Source organism: Daldinia decipiens (genome assembly GCF_022478715.1).
Source record: "Daldinia decipiens strain CBS 113046 unplaced genomic scaffold F4813scaffold_38, whole genome shotgun sequence".
In the NCBI taxonomy this organism is placed as follows: Eukaryota; Fungi; Ascomycota; class Sordariomycetes; order Xylariales; family Hypoxylaceae; genus Daldinia; species Daldinia decipiens.
Genome location: NW_026054581.1, coordinates 134,559 through 152,732, shown reverse-complemented (window position 1 = coordinate 152,732; position 18,174 = coordinate 134,559). Strand labels below are relative to the sequence as shown.

The 18,174-nt window shown below is 47.7% G+C and overlaps 4 protein-coding genes across 4 annotated transcripts; 1 reads left to right on the top strand and 3 right to left on the bottom strand.

Annotated features, from left to right (window-relative positions):
* Positions 1–675: 675 nt before the first annotated feature.
* F4813DRAFT_211963 (uncharacterized protein) lies at positions 676–2,199 on the bottom strand. The gene has a single exon (XM_049239682.1). The coding sequence runs from the start codon at positions 1,816–1,818 to the stop codon at positions 1,006–1,008; it is 813 nt and encodes a 270-aa protein (XP_049096263.1). The 5' UTR covers positions 1,819–2,199; the 3' UTR covers positions 676–1,005.
* F4813DRAFT_211893 (uncharacterized protein) lies at positions 1,994–4,219 on the top strand. The gene has a single exon (XM_049239681.1). It carries the CDS (start codon positions 2,170–2,172, stop codon positions 3,952–3,954), a length of 1,785 nt encoding a protein of 594 aa, XP_049096262.1. The 5' UTR covers positions 1,994–2,169; the 3' UTR covers positions 3,955–4,219.
* A 173-nt stretch (positions 4,220–4,392) lies between these two features.
* Positions 4,393–6,195, bottom strand: F4813DRAFT_382737 (FMN-linked oxidoreductase; the record flags this gene model as incomplete). Its single annotated transcript, XM_049245850.1, has 3 exons — positions 4,393–4,452; positions 4,498–6,000; positions 6,064–6,195. 3 exons carry the CDS (start codon positions 6,193–6,195, stop codon positions 4,393–4,395), a joined length of 1,695 nt encoding a protein of 564 aa, XP_049096261.1.
* Positions 6,196–7,930: 1,735 nt separating this feature from the next.
* Positions 7,931–11,364, bottom strand: F4813DRAFT_211827 (uncharacterized protein). The gene is made up of 5 exons (XM_049239679.1): positions 10,994–11,364; positions 9,635–10,854; positions 8,524–9,517; positions 8,092–8,474; positions 7,931–8,027 (listed from the first exon to the last, which is right to left on the bottom strand). Exons 2-5 carry the CDS (start codon positions 10,700–10,702, stop codon positions 7,980–7,982), a joined length of 2,493 nt encoding a protein of 830 aa, XP_049096260.1. The 5' UTR covers positions 10,703–10,854; positions 10,994–11,364; the 3' UTR covers positions 7,931–7,979.
* Positions 11,365–18,174: the final 6,810 nt, after the last annotated feature.

The window sequence follows — 18,174 nt, the reverse complement described above, 5'->3', positions numbered from 1 at the left end:
ACACCTTAGATTCTCGTCGAGTTTTCGAGGATTGAGATGTTCTCCAAGACTATAGGTACCCAAGACATTGCGAGCGATAATATATGCACATGTAAGCTCTTATAAATAAGATCCGTCCACGGGGGTGTAAGAACGGGAAGACGGGGCCGCTCCGGTCCGTTTAATGCCGCTCCCTAGGTGCTTTCCCCTAAGGGGCAGAGAGCCTTCCCCTAAAGGTAGAGAGGTGCATTCCTTCGGAGGTGTAAGACGGGTAGACGGGTCCGCCCCGGTTCGATAAATCCCGCTTGTCAGGTATCTTCCCCTACGAAAACAGGTAGAGAATTACATCTGCTGGGGAATTATCACCGTACATACCTAGGTACCTTAGGTATATATGCACATATATTTTCAAAATGCAAAGGTACCTACCTGATTACCAAGTATACCTTATGAATAATTCCGTGCATCGGATGCCTGCATCTTTCGATTCGAGTATTTCTTGCCAACCACCAGGACATGACTCTTGTAAGCCAAGATGCGGCCGCCCGATGGACGGATTTCGGCCGCAGAAGTAGTGCGGGTACCACTGCTACGGTGGACACTGCCGCAGGATTGCGGGGTTAGGGCCAACGGGAGGGGAGTTTAATAGGTGGGGTCCCTTCTAGATCTGCCTTTCTTCCTGCAAGCTTATCACATCCACACCTGCCATTCTTCAATTCTTCAGCACATGCAACTTCCTCAGTAAGTTGGCGTGACACAGCAGCTTCAGAGGTGTTATACATGTAACCTTGTTTAAATAAAGCTTCCCCCAAGAGAAGGCACCTGCAATTCATACGAAGAAGGTGCGAGTTCCATACTGTAAGGTACATGTACATATGTGTATTTGAGATCGGCGATTGACCTAAACTAACCTAGAACATCTGCATTCTTCCAAAATATATCGTCACCCTATTCGTCCAACTCTCAATCTCCTCCTCACTCTTCCATACCGATAGAGAAAAGCATTGGTCGCCGTGTCGCTCAGACCTACGACCAGAAGTCGTCCTTCTCTACATATACATCTCCGTTGCGAGCCCTTGAGGAACCCGATGCTTTTATGCAAGTAAAAGTCATGCTCGGCCCTACTGGCAAAGAAGATGCCCCCTCCCAAGCCCGAGTGAAGGTATGCCCATTCTGAATGCGCGCATTCTCTTCCATGGATACGTCTCCGTACTGGTGGCCCTGCCTTTCGACAGACTCGATCGCCTTTTTCATGTCATTATCGATGCCTTGCACAAGTTGTTGCAAGTGCCGTATCGTGGACCCTTGATCAGTAATGCCTGAAGTAAGCTGTCTGACTTCCTCTCTGGCTAGTTCTTGCTCCTTATCGGGCATTGGATAGATGTGCTGTAGCAAATCGATCAACGATGTGATATCACTAATAAGTTGCATCGCATGTTCTCTGCTGTACAGCACCCAACGCATAGTCTTCATCGGATTAGCTCCATGTCGTCTACGCCGCGCAACTACCTCCCGGATTTTTCTGCTTAAGGAATGTTCATTCTTCTCTTTTCCTTCATCCCGTTCCGAGCGATCTCCGGCCTGGTCACATGATGGTCGGAACTTTTGAGACAGCTTGTTTGATTCCTCGAGAAGCTCGAGGATTCGGATAAGCGCATCTTTTGCGGTCCTAATTTGATCGTTGGTTGCTAATGGGTTGCTCAACTGTGGGTCTTCATCGACTCCTAACGCTTCTCCCCAGCGTGAGAGCCGCAACTCGAGCATTCTCCCATCGATACACGCGCCTAGGGCTGAAGCGAGACCTACGGCGCCTATTACGATACCAAAGACTTCGGCCATTTTGAAACTTGCTTTATAACGTAATCAGGCTTAGTACTACGAGATGAGGAACCCAAGGCTCTTGAGCGCTTGATATGGGTAGTTTATACAAAATGTTCTGGGCATCTGTCTGCCTTACCTATTGCCTTGGTCACCGAGTCCTGTTGCTTACGTGCCATTCCAGCGCATAGGTCGCGGCCATGCAGTATCCGATGAAGGATCTCAGCCGTACACCCTACTCATGAGCAAAGAGCGTGAGAAAAGCCAACATCTTTCCCGCCCGTTAGCTTTGCTCTTCTAGCCATTTCTAGTTCCAAAATAATTCGTATTCATACACAGAGCCCAGCATTTCTATAAGCTCCACATAGCGTGATGTCCGGGCAAGCGGAGTCTTCGGTCCAGTTCCAGTTCATTTCTGGGAACAGCCGTGTTCATAATGGCCATACCTTTTCTCAACCCACAGACGAACAAAACTCTGCTCGCCTAAATCAGCCGGTCGGCAAGCTTCCCGACCTCCTTTACAAGTCGTTACGGTTCGACCAGATTCATGCCCGTCGACAAACCCTTCGATCGCCCAGCCCAGATACTTGTAGCTGGATTCTGGATACTCATGAATTCAAGGCTTGGGTAAACCCAGATGAAATCAGCTACCATCATGGATTACTCTGGATCAAAGGAAAGCCAGGCGCAGGGAAATCTATACTTATGAATTATCTCCTTGGAGAGTCAAAAACTCAGATGCCTGATTTCAACGTCATTTCATTCTTCTTCAACGCGAGAGGACATGAACTCGAACGAACAGCGAAGGGGTTATACCAATCCCTTCTATGGCAAATCATGGAGACTTTTCCAGACACCAAGAGAGTCTTCGTCGAACTCGGATTCACCAATCCCGACTTGATCGAACAAAATGGCTGGCAGGAAGAGAGTCTAAAAAACTTGATTTCATACGCCATTAGAAAATTGGACAGCCGCAAACTCGTATGCTACATCGACGCGCTTGACGAATGTCTAGAAGAACAAGCGCGTAGCATGGTCACATTCTTCCAAGAGATCAGTTGGCAGGCCATGAAGCAAGGCGACCGCCTAAACGTATGCTTTTCGAGCCGGCATTATCCGAATATGTCAATTATAAAAGGGCTGACCTTACTTATTGACGGTCAAGACGGTCATATGATCGATATCCAGCGTTATATCGACTCTACTCTTGTCATCGATTCGTCGCAATCCGGCGAAGATATCAAATCTCGGATTCTCAAAAAGGCATCCGGCGTCTTTCTTTGGGTAGCTCTAGTGATTCCAATGTTAAACAAAGCCTTCGATTCGGGAAAGACAGCTGCTGTGAATAAGCTACTTGATGAATTACCAACCGAGCTCAGCCTCCTGTTCCACGATATGCTAATGCGGGATTCAGAAGTACGGGATTCAGAAGCCTGCGATTCCATGTTACTCTGTATCCAACTCGTACTTCTTGCAAAACGTCCGTTGAGCTTGGAGGAACTTTACTGCGGTATCAAAGCTGGTCTCAATGACCCGATCCCGCATGGTTCTCTCCTAGAAGATTATACGATGCGCAGATATATTCTTAGCTCGTCAAAAGGGTTAGTAGAGGAGGTTTGCGCTATATTTTCATCTTCTATGCAATTTATCCACGAATCTGTTCGGGAGTTTTTTATACTTGACGGTTATGAACTGCGAGGTATAGTCCGACAATATTGGCCTCATCTAAGCAGCAACTTTATAGGCAAGAGTCAAGATGCTATAAAAGAGGCTTGTTTTAGCGGAATGATGATCAGAATGCCAGATGTTGATGTTGGTCTAATGGATTATGATGACTGGTTGGAATTAGTAAGTGAAACAACCGAAGCTTACCCATTTCTTGAGTATGCTGTTTCGAATGTCCTTTTCCACTCCAACGAAGCGCAGCTTTATGAAGTACAACAGTCGGATTGGATCAAGCAATTTCCGCTACATACATGGATCGGCCTTCGTGATATTTGCCGTCTCGACATCAATATCTATACTCCCGATGTAAACATATTGTATGTTCCTGCGTGTGAAGACTTAATCCACCTCGTCAAGCAATCCCCTGATAGATTACGGTACATCAATATCAGAGGTTACTACGGCACACATTTACTCGCTGCATTATCATAGACCAAGGCCTCGATATCCAAATAAATCAGCAAGAAGAAGAGTTCTTTTCACAGCTACAGCCTGCCAGACCTGATATTCGAGCTAGATGGTTTCCAGAGCAGAGCTTATTCAACTGCTTAGCACAGCTGGACTGTGTGGTGGCCATGAGGGCACTAGTTCTACTAGGGGAAGATATCAATCAACTGGACGAGAAAGGACAGATGCCTCTAATGCGTGCTAGCAAGTGGGGATCTATTAATGTAGTTCGATGGCAGACAATATTCGCTCACCGTTATTGAAGTATTCGGTGGCTTTGGTTCGTGGCGGTACCACCCCTTGCATTTAGCTAGGCTTATAAATTTCTATAGATTCTAACCTTGGATATAGCTATAATATCTGACATACGCTTTGTGCCATGCCATGATCTATAGTACCCTTTATATTCCTAGTCTCTAGCCTCTACCCACAGACCAGCTCATCAGCCGTAAGCCCCGGCTTCTTCGCATCCATAGGGGGCTCCTTAACCCCCGCTATGCCGTCCGGTTTCGGTAATTATGCATCTACCCCCTTTTCGGCCGTGTTTATATCCCTTTCCGTCCCGACCTGGGCCTCTAGTTCCTGCTTCTTCTTTTCCTTTTTGCTGAGACTTATGCTCCCGTTCGCCAGGGCCTCTTTCGGAAGCGGCCGCACTATAGGTTGTGCGATCCACCACGGCCGCTTGCATTTCTTGACGGTTGCTACCGAGGTTTCCGGATCGAAGTCCGTGTCCTCGGTATCTTCTGTCTTTGACGATTCTGCCGGCTCCTTACTTTCTACCGCTTTGGGTTGTGCTTCTGGTTCTTCTATGCTTTTGCCTCCAGTCCTCTCGTATTCGATAAGGCCTTCCGCTACACGCCGCTCTACCATGTCGAGGATATTCTCGATAGCTGGAACGTCGCCGGCGTGACACCTTGCTAGAGCATCACGGATATCTATATGTTTCGATATGAAGTGTCTTAAGAGATGGAATAAGTGAGGTCGGACCGCAAGGAGATTCGGCGAGGTGCATTTCTCGTTCCTGCTGCCACCATCCTTCTTCCGTTTCTTGCGCGCCGGACCCTCCTCTTGCTCTGCATCCTTATCCTTTCCCTCAGCAAGCCAACTCTCATCATCCCCAATAATAAACAAGGGCCTTCGCGCTGGCGGATCCCGTTGCAGGACATGTTTGTGTATGATATCCATATAACGCCTAAACACGGCGTCTATTCGATAGCCACCCTTACCGTCTAAGCCTCGCCAATATTCTCGTCCCTCTTGTCCAGGAGGTGGCGGTTGTGCAAAGATGGCCGGATCGCTTAGATTTCCCTCCGCGCTCATGACGGCGTCAGCACCCGTTGCCTCGAGACATCTTTCCAGATCTCCGTGCTGGAGAACATTGCCATTGGCGAAAATGACCGTTTCCTTTGGTAGGTTCTCTCTTAGATAGCGCAGGTATTCCCAGTCTGCGACACCGGTTATATGACCCTTTTGCTCTCGTCTTCGCCCGTGGACGGTAATGATACTTGCGCCCGCAGCCAACACGTTCTTAGCATAAGCTAAAGTGTCCTCCTTAGTTTCCAATATGCGTATCTTTGCTGTTACAGGGACGGGAAGGTCCTTATGAAGGGTATTGATCAGATTGTAGACGAGTTCTTGGTCCTCTTGTAGGAATGCGCCATAGTGACCTTTGCGCGCTATACCTTGAGGGCAGCCGAGGTTCAAGTCGACGGCGTCGCAGTAAGGCGCGGCTAGGGTTGCCGCACCCAGTAAGTGTTCAGGATCATTGGCGCAGAACTGCACGAATAGAGGACGATCGAATGCCGGGTTGCCATCCAGGAATGGGGGTAGTTGTTCGGTGTTCGTAGATGCAGGCGTAGAATTCGGCGTTGCCGAAGCAGGAGTAGACGGAGAGGGTCGGGTCGCTTCGAAGTGCGATTCTCTATATTTGTATGTTTCTTTAAATAATCGAGCGTGGAACATAGGCGTATAAGCTAACAGTTTCGAGTTCTCGTCTGGAGTGAGATACGACCGAGTAAGCATGCGCCAGGCCTGAGATTAACGGCTGTCAGTGTTCGACATTCTCACTATAGGATGACGGTATAGGAGACATACGAACTCGGACTGATCGACCATAGGCGCGAGCACAAACTTAGGACTGCCTATGCTTTCATAGAACATTCGCCCATGTAACTTAGTCTTGGCCGCCATCGTTGCCGTTGCCCCATTGGCTGTGGTTGAAGCCATTGCGACGTACTTTCTGGCTGTTATTTTCCAGCCAAAGCCGGTAATATTCCAGCGCGTACGCAATTTCGTAACAATGTCCAGGATGACGACTGCGAGCGTTTCTAACTTGCGGTTGAAGAGTAGGCATCAGATGATGAATTTCGTATAGGAAAATGATTGGTTTAAGCTAAGAAAATCTACAATAATTTTGGCGGGGCTACATAGTACAAAGTAATCTAGCTCCGAAATACGGTATACATATTATGTAATGTCCGGATTGCGCTTTCTCTAGACTACATACTAATGCCAAGTATCATGCTATAAGAATAATCGGCATTATTACATGAATCTATTAGGTACCTACGTAAGTATACTGTTCCTTAATTACCTAACAAAATAAAAAGAAATAAAAAGAAACAAACCTTGACAACCTCCCACAAGCACGTCATACAAAACATAGGTACCTACCTAACCTACCTAGGTAGCTCTCACAAAAATACGATAGATCTCAGATAACATTGCAGCCTTGCATAAGACCCCACGAAACCCCGAGGCTACCTATGTATGTACCTAATGTAACCTAGCAGTTCGCTTAAGAAAAAACAATCTTGGCACAGGAAAATGGAACCAAAACGCTGCGCCCCATATATATCCTCTACATCTCGTATTAATCGGCCGAGTACCTCTACATACCTACTCTTGGGGAGATCGCGCTTGGCCGTTGCAACCTCGGCCACCCTCCTAACGCCCTCCGGTTAGGCCAGACCCTTGCTGAGAGAGGAGGACCCTGGAAAGCAAGCATCTATGCACCCTACTTATGCCAGTTTACGTGCCAAAATATTGGATAAGGGGAGAAGCCAAGACATACAGGTGCGTATGCGTAGCGCCGAAAGAACTTGGAAAATGTTGGATACTGATATTGGATACTGATATTGGATACTGATATTCACTCTTATCCCGGTTCAAATACGTAGGTAGCCATCAGATCTTTCCTTAATAGTACATTACTGCCATCCACTGGAGCAAATATCATCATAACACCTTCAAGTCGTGAACGATAAGACAAAATAGACTGTTATTCTCTCGTTCAAACTTCAAATGACTCCCTCATGCCCCCAGGCTAAAAAATTATGATGTCAGAATACAACATAGATACATAAATCTATGATTGGTTCCAAAAATTCGATCTTGCCTAGCTGTGTCGCCGGGGATAAGTATAGCTTCGGTTCAGATAGGCAAGAGTCATGATAGATAGGTTGCCATCGTTTTCCATGATCCGCTCAAGGGATCCGCCTTGTCTTCACATGCCAGCCCCCCCTGGTGCTGCAGTATTCCTCCTCCGCTCTGAAAGACACGGGGTGTTTTCGGGTCAGCATATCTCTACCTATTGGGGTTGTCACCCTCCAGATGTCTGACCGCCTCCTGTGATACGCCTGCCACACCGAATACACTCCTACCAACTCAAATCCAAGCCGTAGCAGCTTCTTTTACCCCGAAATAACTCAGGACCGGGGGCGGATGCCTGATGCAAATACGTTCCGACGCAAGTGATGTCCTCAATAGAGCCATCGGGTCCCCGCCGTTACCGGTACTGTTTGGATATTATAGCAACGAACAGGTTCTTTTTGTGCTCAGAAAAACAGCTCCAAATGTAAATTCGAAAAACGCCGCGACACCTTACTATGCTGGCCATGTGCAAACGCCGTAGACTCGAGTGACAAATACATGATTGCAGGTCTATAAGCCTTTAATCGAGAAGGGAACCTGTTTTTTGCTGGAATATCGTGGTGCAGCGCTCATCGTCGTTAGAAAAAGTGCGTATAGACCTTGGACGTCTCATGAACCTCCATTTCCTGCGTTTACACGTAAGCGAAGCTCCCAAAAGCAAAACCGCAGAACATTTCCGCTCTTGCTTACCATTTTGAAAGTGTTCAACTCCTCCTTGATCTGCTGAGCGAGCATGGGCGTTAGGCGATTGCAGGTCGCAATCTCACCACGGCGGTCGTACTCTCCGCTCGGCCACGTGTCATAGAACACGATCCGCGGGCTGAAGGTGGCATTTCGTTTGCCGGATCCTTGAGGCGTCGTGGGCGCGCTCTTGGTGTCTTGACGAAGGCGCAACGCTGATACAAAATAGTCCTCGCTACCAATGGTAAGAGTATCGTTTCGTTTATGAGCTTGGCCTTGATCGTCGTTTGGAGTACTAGGAGTGGTAGAGCTAGGAGAGTTAGAGACGTTGGGAATTGCCGGGAGATCGAGGCCGGGGCCTCCAGCGGAAGGGCTAGGTGAATTGCTACGAGCTACAACCATGTTAGATAAAGCAGTTAAAATTTTTAGCTGTGGACCTACTCTTCAGAATACCCTTCCGGATAGTAGCGAGTACTTCGGCTCGCTCCCTCTCACCACCGACGATGCTTTTCCTCGAGGCCGAATTGTCCAGGTTCGAGTTCCCTAGATAGTCAGAAGGATGACCATCGACTACAGAGATCTCCGCGTTGCCAGTCTCCAAAGGTGGCAAGGTAGGGGCCTGCTGCGAAGCGGTGGAATTGGCATTGACTCGGTCGCGCTCGGCCTCAACCGTGACCATCGACACAGCCGCTTGGGAACCCTCTGGTATTGTCATGTCCTCGCCGGGTGCTCCGATAACCGATTTAGGCCTAAATAATCCAACCAACGATCTGCCACTCTTCTTCATTCCCCGTCCCATCTTGCGGAGCATAATCGACGCAGAAGATGCTGTCGAGGAAATCGAAAGGTTATCGGTTGATCCCGCGAATAGTCTGGTACCGGCGTAGATGCTACTACCGATACCGCTCTCCTCCTGTTTTTGTGCAATCCGTGCTTGTTCCGCCTCGTAGAGGTCCACAGGCTGGGCATCCTTGTGCAATTTCGACGGTTCATTTTGCGATATCTTTCCCGCGTCGGAAGTGACATCCTGTCCGGTAACTTTCCGGAGTTCGGCAGCGCTCCCAAAAGAGAAGGCTCGCCTTAATCGCGACGTCTTGGTCTTCGATTTCCCGCCCTTCTCGTTAATCGCAGCGAGATGCTTAGCTGCGGGACTATCCGTCATCAAGCTAGGAGAAGGCGCCGAAGGCTTAGTTGAAGCCGGCTCCGGTGCACGGGCAGGCGCTGCCGAGTCTTCAGGAGAGGACCCGGGAGCCATGGTTACCGGCTTCGACAACGGGGATGGGTTGGTAATTCGTTTGCCGACATCAGTTGATGATGAGCCGCGAGGCGGTACGTTCACCTGCTTTGATTGATCCTGTCCAGATTTCCTTTCTGTAGAGGTGGAGGAGGCGGGGCTGGCCGTGGGGGCAGACGCATTGGAGCTTCGATTGGCAGACTATATAACAGCAATTTCAGTTAGCATCTCACTGTGGCAATTTCCCCCCCTAGGCGTTATCTGATTGGGTGATCCCTGGGAACTTTTCTTTTTCGCTCCCGAGGGTGCAAAACTCACCGAAGACGGCCTAGAACTGCTGCTCCCACTCGAAACGAGACTTTCAGAACTGCCGTTGCTAGTCCGCACTGTATTTTTATCCATAACAGAAAGACCAGGACCGCTCCGTGCAGCATTTCTCTGGTCCTTATCTAAACCACCCTGCTTCCTCGAGGCGGCTAGTGCTTCTGGGCGGAATGTCTCCTCCGCTTGCTTCTTGAATTCCTGCGGGGTCAGGGGGTTGGGGTAATCGGAAGAATTGATTGAATGTATGCTACGCCGCCGATATCTTTTAGCTTCTTCTTCGGTGGGATGTCGGTATAGCTGCATGTCGTCCATCGCTACCCCGGTACCGTAGGCACTATGCGGCCTATTCGCAAGGGAAACGGGATTCCTGGTCGTCCCTGCTTTCCGATCTGGCATAGCTCGGGGATTATAAAGATGGACCACCGTAGCCATGCCAGAGCCCGATGGCATTGCCGAACCATGTGGTTGTTGCACCTGCGGAACGCTAGGTGACGAGTCTGTATACCTTGGAGATGGCCGCCTATATCGTTCCGGTGAAGGTTTCGCAGCAGCGACTTGGGCGAATGTCGGCTGGTTAGCCGAAAGATTCAACGCGGGCAATTGAGGTCGGGGTCCAGGAGCAGACATAGTTCGCGGATCATCATGAGGATGCCCGCCAGGCATTGCAGCTTGGCCAGGGATACTGCCGCCCGACGAGTTCGAGTTTCCGGGATAACGAGAGCGAGCTGCGGCATTCGGGTCTACCATCTGCATATTGGGTACACTCGATGGCGAACGATAGGCGCCATGTTGTTGCCGTTGTCCGCCATTAGCTAGACTGGGCGTAGCTGTAAATGCATATGGTTGAACAGGGGCTGGTGCGTTACCACGATAGGTATTCGACCCTCCTCCGACACTGCCAGACAATGTATGATAGTTATTCCTCTGCTGGTTGCTTGTGTATGCCTGGTTAGGCTGGTTTCCCGAGGGGGGCGGCATTATTCCTGAAGTCGTGCTGGGTCTGGTCTGAAGCAACGTTACTGTTCCACTTTGCTGAGGGTAAGTTTGGACCAGAGCAGCCATATTCAAAGACTGAAGGCCCGAACACTCGGTTGGATGGGCTAACGAGCGAAGTGATTCGATTCGATTCGCCTGGCTAACTTGTTTTTTTTTTATAACTTAGATAGGGCTTCGGTGGGAAGGAGGCTACCCGTGAACCATGTAAAATGATGACCCTGTGGCATTCATGTTAGTAGGCAAGATAATTCGGAATGATATACTAAACAGCCACGAATCATGGTAGCCAAATTCCTACTTTACCAGGCCCAAGTTGGCCAAAGGGGGCAGTCAACACCAAGTAGAAAAAGTGCACACCTTGAAAATACCGACGTCTCGCAAATTGTACGCTTAATCACGTAGAAATTTCGGTCGAGAGATGACGAGAAGCGTAATGGGATGTTAACGATGGAAATCGGGAAATCAGTAGGGCGCCTGCGACCAGGGAAAAACGAGTGATGATCTCCAGTAAGAAGCCCACTATTACCATGAGCTATCTTGTTTTTCTTTAATCTAGAATGCCGAGTATCTCACGGCAACTAGTTCTGGAGGAACGGCCGATTCGGGTTCGATAAGATTTCGATGCCACGATTGACACGAAGGGGGAATAGACGAGACTCTAGTAGTAGGACATGGGAAGATGTTGTCACGATCACCCTATCCGTGCTGCCGGCCAAGAAAAGAGATAACCTGTTTTTGGGGAGTTTCTTGTTTTAAGAGATGCGAAAGCCTTCTAATCTGATGGTGCTGGATGGTCTAAGACAAGCACCAAAGGAGATGGCTCGAAGTAGACGTAGAAAATCTAGAGAGAAAAAAATGGAAAGGGACGGCAGAAAAAGGGCTGTTGACAAAAGGGGAACTGTGGGATGATGACAACAAAAAAAAACCAGAGTGCAATTTCTGAATAACGCTATGTACTATGTAGTCAAGTAAATAGAGAATATGACGGGGGGGGTAGGAAGAAGGAGAGATAGTAAAGGGGGGAAAGAGAGTTGATGATATTCAGAAGGGCATAGGGATAGAAAGGGAAAGAAGATTGGAAGTTGAGGTTCGAATTCTGTGTTTCTGGCAGTGCCAGCTACCTAGCGGATAGCGTACATAGAAGCATAAACGTAGCGTTGGATCCAATTCTGAGCCAATTCAACTAGGAGGTAGGAGGTACCTTAGTAGGGTACTGCTTGTAGGGTACTACTACTACTGTACGTAGGGATGTTAAGCTGGAGGGATGTACCTAAGATATGGGGGCGGGTGGGTGTGCATACAAGTTACAAGCATATTAGGTAGCGAACATTGAATGTGGGCCGTAGCCAAAGCTAGAACGCGTTGCAATTGCAGGTTCGCTCAGCGGAGAACCAGCTATATGTGGATAGGCTGTATTCTATTGCATGTACATAGTACACCCGACAACGATAGAGTGAGTTAGGTTAGGTACCAGCTTCCTCTATCGTAAGTACCTACCTACATTATGTACAAGCGCAAGCAGTTTTAGTAGGTCTAGCTTCCCGAGCCGGGACATGGAATTATACAGGCACATATCCATGTCTGTATGTACGGATTATATAGGACGGATGTACCTAATGTATTAGGTAGTTAGGTCCGCTATATACATTTCTATTGGGTATTATAGCATTAAATTGTTAGTTAATAAAACTACATCTACCAAATCAACAATCCAAGCCAGCAGCACCTTGCTCCCCTTTTCGACTGCGACTTAATAAGGAGTGCATGTAGGTGTGTGAGCTCGCAACATTCTTATACGAAAGAGGAGAAAAACACCGTAGATGCTATAAATACTGTCGATATGGGCCGATACGAATGCCTTAACTGCATGACATATTATATAGAATTGCAAAGCCTTCGAACACGGCTCACTGAATAATTACAAGTACTTACCGAGTACGCACGATCATCAAATAGAGAAGAGATACCTAACCTAGGTATATACGGATTAATATTGTACATAGATAATAAGGGGCGCGCTAGCAAGCGTTGAAGAGCCATTGTTATTGTTTGTCCGTAGCAAATACATAGGTACCTACATAGTACGTGTTTGATACTCCAGGTACCGCGACCGTGCTATCTTAGATTGGCAGGCCTCTTCTTCTAGACGTGCTGCTAATCCGCTTTCGTCTAAGCCCGTATGCCAGTTAACCATTAGCCTCCACACCCCGGCGGGATTGTTCTGTTGACGAGACAGGGGGAGCTATCAAATGGCGATTGGCTGCTGCCCATGTCGCGCTAGACAGGAATGACAAGGAATCGGGTCTGCTTTACAGCATGACGCGGCAGCTATACGAAATATTTTTCACAGAGTACCTAACATTAAGTTAGGTACTTAAGCATAAAAGAACGCGGAGAGAATTCGCCGCACATCATTCTGCAGCCATGGTTCGATTTGCTCACAAATTCAAGAGCTTCATCGTACTGCGACCGCTATGTCGGCGCGTCGGCGTGTGGGGAAATGGAAAATGGGAAATGGAAAATGGCAGAGGTGGATTTCCCTAGGTTAGCGAGCTTCGAGAATATTTGGATCTTTTCGGAGCAAGTAAGCAACCAGCCAGCCAGCGTCGTACATAGTGTATTGTACATACACTAGGTACAAGAGGAATCGAAATCTCGGTGGACATAGCGCACTCTTTTATTATGTCGATCCTGGGCAATGACGTGACTTGTCATACGTGGGAGGCTCATACACTAGCTTCACTCACGAATTGAAGACGATCAAGACGATCAAGACGATAGAGGCTCAATATGTAAATGCTTTATACGCTTACATCCACGTTCTGCTACACTGTGTTGCTTTGTGCCCCTTCATCGCTACCGATTGGGTTCAATGTCATCTGAAGTCATCTGAAGCCGTCTGAAGCCGTCAAACCTTGAAGAGCCGGCCCTGTACTGGCACTCCGTGCAAAGTTTCCAGCCTCCTCCCAGGAAAATAGGAAATGATGCACCCAACTCAGGTACAGATTCCCAAATAGTATAATGAAGGTGGATCAGCAGGAGAAAAAGAGATATCTTGATAGATCTACGACGGCAGATACTGGAAGTGGTCACGACATAGGTCGCTCCATACATAGTTCAAAAGCCATGCCCTGTTTTCTGCGGGCACAGTAACACAGATGATTGTTGATACCGTACGGGTTATTTAGGAGTTGCAGGCCCAACGGAGATCGCTTATTTCAAGTGCCCAAAAGGAGCGCAGGAACCAACTCTCGCTGGAGATCAACGCCAACCTCTACTCGTTTTAGCTGGTGACTAAGAATTATGCAGACGCAACTGTATGAAAATGGTATGGAAATAACACGGACAACTCATAGCAAGACACCTTACTATGTAGATACATAGCCTTACTTCAATAACCGAGGTATCCGCACAGTTGCCGAAGTTGTAGCTATGCGATAACAAGCGTGCAAGCGTGCAAGCGTGCAAGCGTGCAAGCGTGCAAGCGTGCAAGCTGGCAAGCTGGCAAGGCAAGTTGGTATTTACTATATTCTAGAATACAATGGACGGATGCTTCTCGAAAAGGGCATTACCTTTCTATCGCGACGACGTCCTCCCATATACATATTCATATGTAAACCGGTGTCCACATGGTCAACAACAGGTCCACCACGATATGATCATCGATCTGATGATCTGTCAGGAGCAGAGGCCATTGTGATCCAATCGCTATTACAAATCGGTGAGATGCAAAAGACTCCAGCATAAACGGGTCGATTTCTGTTTTCATCATCCGTGGAGAGACCCCCTTTTTTCCCCACGTTCAAGCAGGTTAGCAGGTTAGGTAGATGCGTAGGTATATCTATAAATGTTAATAGAGCGAGCCCCTATTTATGTTTTACGAGTAAGATCTACGTGCCAACTCGTATATCGTGTAGTTGTCGGTATATTCTAATCGTTAGCTTGTGAGTTAATTACATCATACAGATACATCGCCTCTCGATTTAAAAAAAAGAAGCATGGTCGATTACTTACCTTGGCTCGATCCCTTCTAGTGAGCCTTCATCCCTATATGTAAGGGAGGATACAATACAATCCTACAGCATCAAGCGTGCAAATGTTATAATACATATGTTCACATTAGTGGTTAGATATACAGATCTTCCTTGCCTCAAAGAGAAGGTATCACTTTCGAAACGGAAGTTCGACGTTCTGGATGTATCAAGTGTAACCCAACGCTCTGTCTTAGAAGTGAAATTAGACCAGTAAGACGCCACCCAGCGTTCCAGCAGGGAAGGTCTATCTGTGACTTGAAGCTTGGCGATATGCAACAACGATGGTGCCAAGTTAATGCTTTCAGAATTGTCGTCAAACACCAAGAAATACTTCTTCGGAATACTTCTTCGGAATATACTTCCATCTACTTATCTATTTAGGCAGTCTACGCAGATGATTATTTTATCCTACTCATCCAGATGAATAGACAAACACTCAAACACTCAAACACTCGCAAATGATTAAATGACAATCCTTATTGTTGGACTAGTCTTTGTTCTAACCTAGTTTATTACACATACAGGGGGGATAGGAATTAATTCCACCCCCGCATACCTACCTAGGTAGGTATCCATGGCCAAAGGTAAAGCAGTACCTACTTCTTAGACAACTCTAATAGAACGGCTATCCTAATCCCAAGAATATGGAAACGCGTCTTCCCAGCAAAGACCCCTATGTCTATCTGGCATGTCTAACGCTTTGCTAATAAACTCTAATAAAGCTATTCACTCCATGATCAGCAATGATTCTAATTAAATCCTACCCATGTCATGGATCTAATATTATTTTCTTTCCGGATTTTCACTGCAAGTATCACAATCTTCTAGCGGCGTCTATAATTCAGGGAGCTAGGAACTTTCGTAGAATCTAGAATGTCAAGGCCGTAATGATCTTACACAGAAACTTCCGTGACCCATCTGTAGCCCCATTGGTCGCTTATAGTTTTACAGCAAGCACATATATTTAAGACCTCATCGCCGTCATGATCACTATCTCAATCCTTCAATCGGCAAACAATGCATGTTAAGACAGGGGATCCACGCTTAATCGAATCTCAGCCCAGACCGCAAATTGCCTCTCCGGATCCCGAGTTATGTGAAAGGCATCATGTTTGTGGCTCCGTGTTGACGCTCCTTTGCGAGCCGCAAATGAGGCCATCCGCGACTCTTCGCGAACAACTCGGCTATTCTCTAGGCCCTCGCCACGAATATCCCGCGCCAATGTTCGGGATCATGGATTTTCGGGAGTTCTGCATAGTGGACTAGCTCGTGCAACTAGGCCAAGGGAAACCGCCGATCTGGGAGTCGAGACCTTTCGAATCACCACGACGTATTCCAGCCACTCGGAGATCGAAATAATGGGGGGGAGGGGGGGGGGGAGTTACTAGTGAAGTGTCACAGTTCGACGCCGGTGACCCGGTCACGAGGAATCCTGTCGCTCTACGGGCCTCCGCGTCCTGGATTCTTGGGGTAGGTACAGCATGAAGGAGCACTACATATCTTATCCGAATCCGACGTTGCCCCAGACTCTTCAATCTAACTGCGCGAGAGGACTGTAACAGCATCTAGCCTTTTCGCTAGTTTCGCGTTTCGTCTTGGATTGGTGTGCTTCCGTTCCGTTTCGTTTCGGTTTGTTTCGTTTCGTTCACGCATGCGATAGCAACGCTGATCGAGATCGTACCCGCAGATGAGCCTCTGCTTTTTGTTCTCGAGGTTCGCCCCGAGTGTCGGGCCCGCGTAGTAGACGCACCGATGTATTCCAGGATCAGGGAGTCGGGTAGGGGCATGAAGAATAGTGTCGCCTACCGCGCGTGCATTAATGGAATGCTAGCATCCGTTACTGACGGCCCAAAACTACGCTATGTCGGAGATAAATTTGCGGCAGCCATGCGTCCCTACTTGCGTCCCTACTTGCGTCCCTACTTGTACATAGCGGTGACCATGGCTTCTGGTACCAGAACACGGGGAACCGGACCTCGGAGCATGAGGAAAGATGCCGACGTATCATATCCCGGCAGACCCCGATTCATGGGCAGCATTTAACATTAGAAAGGACCATTAATCAATCTACAAGCACTCTATCAGTCACAATTAGGCACGGGGCGTCATTTCGAGGGGCATTTCGAGGGGCATGTCGTTGGGCATTCGGTACACTCTAGATTCACCAGAAAGTTGATAAACCCTTGGCTCTGTCTCGCAGTAGAGGTACAATGAGAAGCATTGATAGGATATGATAGGATATCTACACAGGTATGCATTAGGATTGTTCAGGGATATGTACGAAGCCACCTAGATCGCAGGTAGTATGCAGGCTGGAAGAAAAGAAATAAGCAGAAGCAGAAGCCTGGGGATAATTAAGTTGGAATTGAGAGCAGCTACCCGCCGCTAGGTACGGCCTGTCGCCTTCAAGTACCGACCGTGTGTCACATAAATGGCTGGTATCTGGGGTCTAAGTAGTAGGCACCCGACGATGCCGACGTTTAGAAGCACGCCGCCGAGCCTCATTTCAAGATAGATAGGTGCCTATCTAAGATATATTACCGACGGGAAACGACCTAGAAAGAATTTTAACCCTAAAATATGAATATCGTAAGGAAGATTCCAGGAGCTGTGGCCTTCCGGTCCCGAGTATGCGTTTACCTAGGTCGCGTCGCCTTGGGGCTGTTATTACGATTAACACCCAAGAGTAACTTACAAGGGCGATAGATGGGGATTCGATAGTTCTTTGCGTGGAGAGAATATCGAGATTGCAAAGGCATGTTAGCAAGTAACAATGGCAATCGTAACGATTCAAATATTAAGAGTTGAGCGTAGTGTACTCAGTGAGGCAGGTAGTTCTCGACAATCTGATCACCACGATACTGTTGTAGTGAGATGTCATGAGAAGCCTTTCAAGTAAACAATTTACTCTATAGCCCTCGTTATAGTACTAGGTAGTATATTTACAAGTAATTGTAGTCTTCAGTATAGAAATCAAGGGGTCAAAGTCTAGAAGAATAGACTGGTATGATAAATACCATTTATGGCGACTAATTCCAAAGCTATCAATGACGCATGTTTCACCCGTTCCCCCAATAAGACAACAACAGGACTACCCTTTCGCCCCCGGTAGCGTCTCGATCCCAATCCTATCTATTTAGATTATTCCATAAGAGCACCTTAAAATAAGCCTTACAGCCTCTCCTATGTTTAGTGCTACAGACCATGACAAATACTTAGAGATTACCTACCCTATCTCATGCCTTATAAATTCTCCTGAGATATCACTTTCAGGTACGATCGAGTCTGTATTCGGATCCTCTTGCCTTGGGACGTACACGAACTTTATACGCGCAACAGCATAGCGGTGTGATTCCTACTGGAACCGAAGTGAATGATGTGATCCGACTGAAGAGACGATGTAACGTCTGGTGTTTAGTTAGAGCGCCTTTGCTTCGAGGCTGAATTAGGTACTCAGTGGAAAGTTTTGGCGACAAACACGAATCATCACTGCCGATATCCGAG